Source organism: Martes martes (genome assembly GCF_963455335.1).
Source record: "Martes martes genome assembly, chromosome: 17".
Lineage (NCBI taxonomy): Eukaryota > Metazoa > Chordata > Mammalia > Carnivora > Mustelidae > Martes > Martes martes.
Window position 1 is genome coordinate 12,151,288 of NC_137905.1, and position 10,585 is coordinate 12,161,872.

General features: G+C 56.0%; 1 protein-coding gene across 1 annotated transcript; it reads left to right on the forward strand.

Annotated features, from left to right (window-relative positions):
• Positions 1-6,045: 6,045 nt before the first annotated feature.
• LOC308358531 (chymotrypsinogen 2-like) lies at positions 6,046-10,038 on the forward strand (the record flags this gene model as incomplete). Its single annotated transcript, XM_080828753.1, has 7 exons — positions 6,046-6,097; positions 7,723-7,826; positions 7,910-7,989; positions 8,091-8,169; positions 8,427-8,607; positions 9,258-9,391; positions 9,877-10,038. 7 exons carry the CDS (start codon positions 6,046-6,048, stop codon positions 10,036-10,038), a joined length of 792 nt encoding a protein of 263 aa, XP_080684879.1.
• Between the last annotated feature and the right edge of the window lie 547 nt (positions 10,039-10,585).

Below are 10,585 nucleotides of genomic sequence, written 5' to 3' on the forward strand. Positions count from 1 at the left end.
TTAAAAATAACGTGTATTGAAGTATAATTTACATGTGATGAGATGCACAGGTCTTAAGTGAACAGAAGGACGAATAGATACACACACACACACACACACACACACACACACACCATAGTGTAACAAACACCACAACCAGGATATAAGATAATGCCATTATAGCAGAAAGGTCCCTTATGCCTCTTTCCAGCTACCCCTCCTCTGAGGCAACCAGGAACCACTGTTCCGATTTAATTCACCACAGATTAGTTTTGCCTGTTCTAGAAAGTGATATGCATGGAACCGGACTATATGTTGTCTTTGTACGTGGACTCTCTTCCCTCAGCCAAATGGTTTTGTGATTCACTTGTGTTCTTGGCTGGAAATGCAGGTGACCTCTGTTGCACCCCTCGGGGTTGGTGGGGGACGCCTGGGGGAGGCCTCCCATGGGAGCTTGGCCTTTGTGGAAGCCGGTGAAGACCACCCCAAGGGGAACAGAGGGGGGGTCTTCATTCAGAGCTTGCTATCCACAGCGAGGTGGTCTGTCCCCATCACTGGCCTCAGGCACAAACTCGAAGGCAGACAGGGGCAGGGGAAAGCTTTGTCATGGAGAAAGGGTGGGGTGGTTGCTGCAGACTGGGGGAGTTTGGCGGACGTGGAGGGGGGCAGAGCTCTGTTCTCTGTGGTCTGGTTCTCATCCGTTTGTATCTTCAGTGTCTCACCTTCCACTTAAGTTTAAGGGTGAAAGGTGTGGGTACAGGGAAATGGAAAGGACCTACTCTTGCCATGGGCGGGGGTAGGGGTGCAGATGGGTGGGGTAGGTTCTGCGGAGAACTGGCTCTCTCTCAGAAGGCGGCCGCCCCAGGTGGGCACAGAGCATTTGTGCGGATGGAGACTGGCTCCCTTGGACAGGGGTGGGGAGCACCAGTATGGGCAAGGGGGGCTTCACGGAGATTTGGGGGTTCAGAGTTCTCCAGCCTTGCTCTGGCTGCCTAAAGTAGCCCACTCCTTCCCCACCAGCTCCTTACCTGGTGGGGTTGAGTGTCTGTCAGGCTCAGCAAGCCTCCAAGCCCAAAGTCAGGCTCCAGGCTCATCTGTGGCCACATGGTGTAAATCACAGGCTGTACAATTCACCCATTTCAAGTGGATGAAGCAATGGTTTTGGGTTTATTGCGTTAGTTTTTAAAAATTGTGGTAAAATATATATAACATGAAATGTCCCATTTTCACCATTAAAAAAATTTTTATTAACTTATAATGTATTATTTGTCCCAGGCGTACAGGTCTGTGATTCATCAGTCTTACACAATTCACAGCACTCACCATAGCACATACCCTCCCCAATGTCCATCCATTTTCACCATTTTTAAGTGTACAGTTCAGCGGCAGTAATTACATTCCCAATTTGCACAACCATGCCCCCTATTCCCAAAACGTTCTCATCACTTCAAGTGGGTCCCCTGAAGGATAACACCAATTTCCTCTCCCCCAGCCCTGGTAACCTCAATTTAACGTATGTCTCTATGGATTTGCCCATTATGGATGTCTCACAGAACTGGAATCATGCACTAGGTGGGCCACTGGGACCGGCTTCTGTCTTTGAGTGTAATGTTTTCGAGATTGACCCGTGTTGTAGGATATAGCTGTACTCTGTTCTTTTTCATGGCTGAGTAATATTCCATTGTGTGGCTGCCCAGTTCATTTATCTGTCTGTCCCCTGATGAACATTTGGGTTGTTTCGAGTTTTGGGTTGTTGTGAACATTGGCTTACAAGTATCCGTTTGAATCCCTGCTCTCATTTTTGGAGGGAATATATATGCCTAGGAGTGAAATTGCTGGGTCATATGATAATTCAATGGTTAGCTCTTTGAGAAGCCATCATACCGTTTTCCACAGAGACTACCCCATTTTTCCCTCCCCTCCAGCAATGTGCAAGGATTCCAGTTTCTCCACATCCTTGCCAAAACCTCTTTTTTTTCCCTTTTAAAAAATCATCGCCATCATGTAGGTGTGAAGCAGCATCTCACTGTGTGTGTTTTTTCTTAATTTTCAGATTGTAGTAAAATGCAAATAAAATTTCCCGTCTGAACCATGTTTGAGCATACAGCTCCATCAGTGGTATTAAGTGCTTTCCCACGGGTGTACGCCCCCCACCTTGTCCAGAGTTCTCTTCATCTTGCTACAGTGAAACTCTGCATCTCTTACACTATAACCTCCCGTTGTCTCCCCTGCCAGCCCCAGGCAGCCATCATTCTACTTGCTGTCCAATGACTTATAAATGGGATCATACCGAGTTTTCCTTTTCGTGACTAGCTTCTTTCACTGAGCCTGACACCCTACAGGTTTGTCCATGCTGTAGCCTGTGTTGGGATTTCCTTCTTTCCTTTTTTTTTTTTTTTTTAAAGATTTTATTTATTTATTTGACACAGAGAGAGAGATCACAAGTAGGCAGAGAGGCAGGCAGAGCGAGAGGGGGAAGCAGGTTCCCCGCTGAGCAGAGAGCCCGATGAGGGGCTCGATCCCAGGACCCTGAGACCATGACCTGAGCCGAAGGCAGAGGCTTAACTCACTGAGCCACCCAGGCGCCCCGGGATTTCCTTCCTTTTTAAGGCTGAATGATATTCCCTTCTATGCATAGAGCACCTTCTGTTTCTGTGTTCATCTGTGGTTAGACGTGTGTTACTCCCATGTCTTAGATACCGTAGATAATGTTGGTACAAACGTGGGTGTACAAATATCTGCTTTGAATTCTTCTGGGTGTCTACGCCAAGGTGAAACTGGAGATCATGGGGTAAATCTGTTTTTCTTTTTTTGAGGAACCGACAGTGTGCAAGGGGTCCCATTTCTCCACATCCTTTCTCATTCTTATTTCCTGGGTTTTTGTTTGTTTGCTTGCTTGTTTTTTTTTTTTGTTTTTGTTTTTGTTTTTTTTTTGGTTTTGGCTTCTATTTGCCATCCTGCATGGATATGAGCTGTATCTCAGTGTGGTTTTGATGTACATCTCCCTGATGACTGGTGGTTTTCATCAGCTTCTTGTGTCCTCCTGCACCATTGGTCCAACTTCCCAGGATTTGTGATCACTGCTGACCCTGGAGGGACTCGGTGCCATAGCCACCTGCCTCCGAGGGACTGTTTCCACCTGCCCTTCGGCCTCTGCCTCTGCCAGTGCTAATTGGTGATGCCACAGCCTCACCCCGTGGGCCAGCGGGGTCTCCTCTTCTCTGACAGAGAGGTTGCCCATGGACTTCTCCAGTCTGTGAGCAACGCCTTCCCAGAACCCCATGTTCAGTGGGCCAGGGGACACAAGCACTACATCAGTCACAGTCTTGCCGGAAAACAGGTGGCACCCTCAAAATTGGGTTATCTTTAATTTGTTATTTTTTAGATTTTATTTATTTATTTGACAGACAGAGATCACAAGTAGGCAGAGAGGGAGGTGGGGAGAGAGAGGGGGAAGCAGGCTCCCCGCTGAGCAGAGAACCCGATGCAGGGTTGAGCAGAGAGCCTGATGCAGGGCTCGATCCCAGGACCCTGGGATCATAACCTGAGCCGAGGGCAGAGGCTTTTAACCCACTGAGGCACCCAGGTGCCCCTCAAAATTGGGTTATTGAGTTGAATTTAAATGAAGGGAACTTTACGAAGGTGTGGGCAGGGTTTAGGGAAAACACACAAGGCTGGTGAGGTGCCCAGGGCTCTAGTCACAGGAGCTTCTCATGGGGCGGCAGGTCCCCCTGGGTGGTTGGGGGAGAGGGTGTCGCAGTCCCAAGTCAGGGTCTGAGGATGGCGCCCGCCGGCCAAGCGGCACATGCACACGAGACCCCCGGGCGCAGCGGGGCGGGGCTGGCTTCGCCACAGCCCTCTCGGCGGGGGCCCAGGGACACTAGTCAGAGCCTCCCCTCCCGGCTGAGAGCTGGGGCAAGCTGACCCTCTGCGGAGGAGAAGGGGGAAGGGCTCAGGCAGGCAACGCGGAGGCCTCGCTGGGGCCGGGGAGGGCTCAGCTCAAGGCCTGGTTTACTGTCAAAGTAGGAGACGTGGCAGCCGTGACTGGGGGCTCCGAGCCTCACCCGCGCTCGCCTCTGCTACTGGGGGAGCTGTCCCTGCCTTTCCAGAAGATTCCTCTTACACTCCACTGGGCCAGGAGTTTACTTTTGCAACAGACCCAAAGAGCCAGAGACTTCCAGCTCCTTCTGCTTTCTGCTCTGGAAGAGGCAAGGAAAATACAGTTGGCTGGGCTACCTGCTTGGAATGAGCAAAGGAAAAAAAAAAAAAAAAACCCAGCAAATGTAAATGACCCTGACGTGGACCCTAATTTTGGACTCCTCACACTCGCAGCCAAGGTGGACACAGGGCTGGGACCCCCCCAGGGCGGGGAGGGGGCACACAGCCGGGGGTGTCGAAAAGCTTCAGACCTGGTGGCTCTCTACGTTCCTGGAAATGTGGCTCCCTCGGCTCTGCCCTAGAGACGGGGTCCCTCTGGAAGCCTGCCCCGCCCGTGGCCACTGTCCCCACAGGTCAGAGCCCCCGCTTACCCCCCCCCCCCCCGGGAAGCATTTTGAACAGACTCCATGCCGAGCACACACAGACCAAGACAAGACCTCCAGGCCGCTGGATCCGGAGCAGTGACCCTGCGCTGCTCGCTCCGGCAGGCCTCTCCCGGGGTGACGCAGCCTGGGGAGCACAGTGCCCAGAAGCCTCAGGAGGAGACCCCTCCGGCCACCCCTAGCTTCCCTGACAGACCGGCTCAGGGCTGAAGCCCAGACCACAGAACCACAGCGCTCTCCTTGCCCTGCCTGGACAATGGGACTCACCACGTCATGTTTCTGTCGTTTCGGTGTGTGACTGTCACTAGGCTCCGGGCCTCATGAGGACAGGGGCGCCATGTGCTGTGTGCATGGGAGCACCCAGCCCGGCGTCTACACCAGGATCTGCCGAGAGATCACTGGGCCCCTACTTCTGGCAAATGTATCACCATCCTATACCTGCCGCTTCCTTTTCTCAGTGTTCTGGGGTCATCAACATCATTTCTGTTTTTTCCCTGCGGGTCCTTTAGTGGCGTGGAACCAGTGCCCCATTTTACGGGACATGGAGCTGTCTACAGTGACTAGTTCCTTACGCTGTGAGTTACCAAAGAAAGAGACCGAGTTGAGCCCAGGGCCAGGGGCACGATGGCCTGTCAACGTGTTTGCTCACCTAGAACCTGCTTGTGGCCTCCGTGAGGGCAATGTCCTCACCCCCACACACCCCGCTCAGGAGCTACCTGGCTGGGCTGGTTTGAAGGGGACCCCCTTGATGACCTGGACCACCTGTACAACACTTCTAGAGGACGTTGCGCTGAAAATACTTTTTTTTCCCCAAGATTTTATTTTATTTATTTATTTGACAGACAGATGTCACAAGTAGGCAGACAGTTAGGCAGAGAGAGGGGGGGAAGCAGGCTCCCCGATGAGCAGAGAGCCCGATGCGGGGCTCGATCCCAGGACCCTGAGATCTTGACCTGAGCCAAAGGTAGAGGCTTCACCCACTGGGCCACCCAGGTGCCCCTCACTGAAAATACTCTTTGCTGAGCACCTGCTGCCTATGTTTAGTATACTGGAGGCCTCCTGGTGACCACAGCCGGGGTTCTTCGAACGCTGTGGTGGGATTGCCTATGGTTAGGAGCTGGGATTGCTCCCCGTTGCCCTGACAGTGGCTGGTCCCCGCGTCTGACACTGGCTCACGGCTGCACGGAGCTGGGCTCTGCGGGACCCGAGCTCCTGGCTGGGGTGCTGGCACCGCCCACTCAGCCTTCGGTATGCCAGGCGTTGCCAAGTCTTAGGGGTGACAGTGCATCAGACCAGCTGCCCTTTTCCCAGGGGCTGGGGCATCCCAGGCTGAGAGTCCAGCCCAGCTGTGCGGGGGGCTTGACCCCCACTTATCGCTCAAGGTCCTTTGATAACAGGGAGGCTGGATCTCGGGTTCCTCTGGCAGGGCAGGGCCAGAGTGGCTGGGCGGGGCTTGGGGTAGCCCAGGGGACTTAAAAGCAGGGCCCCCAGCATGGTTGTCCCATATCATTCTGCCGACAGCAACATGGCCTTCCTCTGGCTTCTCTCCTGCTTTGCCCTTGTGGGGGCTGCCTTTGGTTGTGAGTGTCGGGACCCCAGGGGTGGACCTACCAGACCTGGAGCAGGCTGAGGAGGGCCCGAGGCCTCGGTGGCTCTGCTGCCAGCCCCGCAGAAGGAGCTCGCGGTGCCCCGTCCAGGGCGAGCCCTAGGACCTGGCCACAAGGGTGTTTGGAGCCCCCTTCCCTGCACCTGGGGGCCCCTCCCCAGAGGCTGCCGGGAACACTGGAGTCCTTCTGGGGCTCTCTGAGCCAGGAGGGTGCCAGAGCCCAGTCGGGGCCGTGCTGAGTCCTACGGCCCCAGGCATGGCTCAGGCAGGGGTGCTGTGAGCAGAGCCAGGTGCGGTCACAGGAGACTCTCAGTGCCTGTCCTCGGATTTTCATCTGTTGTGCCAGGCACATGTGAAGTCCTTTATTTTCCACTAAAAAAGGAGAGGAAATCGTAAAAAGTACAGGAAATAAGATGACAACCACGAATCTACCATCAGGGTTTTGCAAGTATTACTTTCTTCTTAAAACGAACTAGGGGCGACAGAGAGAAGGAACACAAGCTGGGGGAGTGGGAGAGGGAGAAACAGGCTTCCCGCTGAGCAGGGAGCCCGACGTGGGGCTCAATCCCAGGACACTGGGATCTTGACCTGGGCCGAAGGCAGACGCTTACCGACTGAGCCACCCCGGCGCCCCACACGACGTCAATTTTAAAAGCGTGCACGGGGCACCGGACTTGGAGCATGCCGCCCTAGATCTCAGGGTGGAGAGTTCAAGCCCCACGCTGCGCGTAGAGCGTACTTTAAAAACAAAAGACAAAGTGCTTTTCCCTGCCCGTGTTATGTTATAGATTTATCCCCACTGGTGCGGATACCCGTTCACCGTAAAGTAGTCAGCTGTGTAAATTCACCCCGGTTTAGTTCTAACGTCTTTGCTGTTACGGAGAAAGCGATTAGTATGTTGACGTGTTTTGGCAAGAATCTGCTGGGTTGGGTGACCCAGGGGCAGCAGGGCAGGCGCTGGCCTGTGTTACCCGGGGGAGGGCTGCCTGTCCGTGGGGGCTGCGGGAGCCCAACGTTGCTTGCACAGGTGCCGAGAATTCCCCAGGTCCTCACGGACATATGAAGTACACCTGTCTTTTCTCAGCGCCCGAGACCATTCAACCCCACGATTTCTGTGTTCCCCGTGTGTCATTCGATGGGGCAGAACCGAAGTCCTGTTTTGTTTTGTTTTTTTTTTAAATAATTAAGAAATGTAAACTTGGTGCATGAATAGTTCCTGAAATCTCTGGAAAAGAAAATTCAGCAGGGTCGAAGACCCCATTTCCTACCCGCGTCGCCAAGGCAGGCGTCCGCGCTCCAGAGTGCCCTGCGCACTTGGGGTTAGCCTCTCTCTCTGCCTGCTTCTCTGCCTACTTGTGATCTGTCTGTCAAATAAATACATAAAAATCTTTAAAGGAAGGCCCCGGGCAGGGCAGCATGAGTGGGGCGAGCAGGCATGGGGGACCATCGTGCCTGCAGGTTGAAGAGTGCAGCAGCAGTTGTGTGGGGATGGGAGGAGTGTGGTGTGGGGTCCCGCACCGGCCTGGAAGAAACCAGGAGTCCTGCCGATTGGCCCTGGGCCTCAGCCATCTTCCCCCTCCTCCTGCCCCACCCCAGACTGCGGGGTCCCCGACATCAAGCCTGTGCTGAGTGGCCTGTCCAGGATCGTCAATGGGGAGGACGCTGTCCCGGGTTCCTGGCCCTGGCAGGTGTCCCTGCAGGTGAGTGGGAGGCACACTGCTGTATTAGCCAGGCCGGGGGCCGCCAGCATCCAGCCTGCACTGACCTCCCCGTCTTCCTCCAGGACAACACTGGTTTCCACTTCTGCGGGGGCTCCCTCATCAGTGAGGACTGGGTGGTCACTGCCGCCCACTGCGACATCAGGTGAGGCCTGGGCAGGCTCGGGGCTCTGATTCTGCCTACGTTTGGGAGTGAGGAGGGAGCAGGCCCACTCCCAGTCCTTAACTTCCATGTGATCGCCCTAGTACGGCTCACCTCGTTGTGGCTGGGGAGTTTAACCAGCGCTCAAATGAGGAGAACATCCAAGTCCTGAAGATCGCCAAGGTACGCCCGAGCCCAGTGTGACTGGCCTGGGGGGGCTCAGCCGAGGGGGCGGGGACAGGAGCAGGAAGGACAGGACCCTTGGGCTGCTGGAGACACAGGAGCCCCGCGTGGGTGGGGATGCCCTCTGAATTCTCATTGTGGGCTCCTGTGGGTCTGTTTCCTGCACGGGGGCCGTCAGAGAAAGAGCTTATCTCCCTGCAACCCGAGGGCCGACGGACCCGAGGGCCTAATTGTGTTGTTTTGGTTCTGCCCTATAGGTTTTCAACAACCCCAAGTTCAACATGTTCAGCATCAGCCATGACATTGCCCTGCTGAAGCTGGCCACGCCTGCCCGCTTCTCCCAGACGGTGTCCCCCGTGTGCCTCCCTGAGGTGACAGACGAATTTCCCCCTGGTTTGCTGTGCGCCACCTCTGGTTGGGGAAGGACCAAGTACAATGGTGAGCACCACCCATGTTTCCACCCAGGAGACGTATGTGTGCTTGGGAGTCTTGGGGTGGAGGGGGCACCCCTGTGGCTTTTCCTTTTTTCCTTGTCTAAATTGCAACACAGCTGTAAATCTTTCCACTTCTCTATTTAAAACCCTCTTAAGGGAAAACCTACCAAACATGAATAGAGATGAGCTTAGGGACGCCTGGGTGGCTCAGTCGGTTGGGCGTCTGCCTTTGGCCTCGGTCACGATCCCGGGGTCCTGAGATTGAGACCCACGTTTGGCTCCCTGCTGAGCAGGGGGTCTGCTTCTCCCTCTGCCTGTTGTTCCCCCTGCTTTGCGGTCTCTCTCTCTCAGATAAATGGATAAAATCTTAAAAAAACAGAAAGATCAGCTTAAGCACTCTGTTCTTGAAGACCACCTTGCGGAGAAGCATGGAAGTCGGAAGCACCAGCAAGCATGGTCCCCCTCACTGCCATGCCCCACTTCCAGACTCTTCCAGACTTCTCTCCATACTCGAGGCTGGTGGCTGTGTGTGGCACTGGCCAGGGGGTCCGGGCTGGGAGTGTGACATCCCAATGTGCTTCGGGACCCCAGGAGGCCGGTGGTGTGGGCGGGGGAGGGGGCCCTGACCCCTCCGGGCCTGCTGTGTCCCTCCAGACTACAAGTCCCCCGACAAGCTGCAGCAGGCGGCCCTGCCCCTCCTGTCCAACGCCGAGTGCACGAAGTTCTGGGGCAGCAAGATCACCGACGTGATGATTTGCGCAGGCGCCAGCGGCGTGTCCTCCTGCTCGGTATGACCCGGCTCTGCCACCCTGGTGCTCCCCCTCGGACCTCGCGCCGCCCCTGCTCAGCCCAGAGGGCAGGTCCTCTCTGCGCGTGTCTCGGCCCCCTCGCTCAGGCCAGCTGCCCAGGCCCCAGCCCGGACCTGGACCCGCAGGAGCAGGGGCCTCCGCCCGAGCGCTCTCTCCGGCCTGGGTGTGCTGCGGGGCTCCCAGGGGCCACGGCTCCCTCACGCCAACCCCCGGGAACTGGGGGTTTGTGGCCCGTTGCACAGGCACTGGCGGGGTCAGAGGGTTGGCCACCTGCCCCAGGCCCTCCCGGAGTTGGTAACGGAGCCGGGGCTGCCGAGGGGCCCACATTGAAGGGTCTCCTGCTCGGTCACCGTGCCCAGGCGTGACATTTCTCTGCACAGAACCTGGGCTGGGGCAGGTCAGGGCACGCTGGGGCCTTGGTACCCCGCTTCGGGCTTTGAAACAAGTCCTTTGTCCTCCTGCAGGGCGACTCTGGGGGCCCCCTGGTCTGCCAGAAGGACGGAGTCTGGACCCTGGTGGGCGTCGTGTCCTGGGGCAGCAGCATCTGTTCCACCTCTATCCCTGCTGTGTACGCCCGCGTCACCGAGCTCATCCCTTGGGTTCAGGAAATACTCGCCGCCAACTGAGCTCATGGTTCCTGCTCTGCTGACCCTGAGGGTTTCCAATAAAAGCATACAAAGGAAGCACTGAGTTCACCTGTGTCTCTGTATGGTCTAGGAGGCGTGGGGCTGAGTCTCTGTCGCCTGCCCAGGTGGCCGTATCACCTTCTCTGTTCGCATTCCCAGCTTCTTTGGGAAGCTCTGATTCTCCTCCTCCCTGCTCAGGACTCCACCATGGGCTCCAACTGGGTGCTACCTATTGGACCCAGCTTTACCCAAAGAGCTTTCTGGAAGGCGGTGGTCCTTGGCTAGGCTATGCAGCCCATAGCCCTGAAAGGTGGGCCCTGGGACCAAGATGAAGCCTTCCCCCGAGACCGTGTGCTCCAGGCCCCTTCGCCTGCCTTTAGCTCCCGCCGTACCCAGCGCCCTTGGCCCTTCCCTGCCTGGGATCCCGCGCCCGCGCAGGCTGGACACGCGTTATGCCTCCATAGCTCGGAAGAGCTCCGGTCCAGCACCAGAGCTTGGCACCGCTGTCCTTTCTGCTCCCTCCTTGTCCTCTGTTTCTGGGATTCCG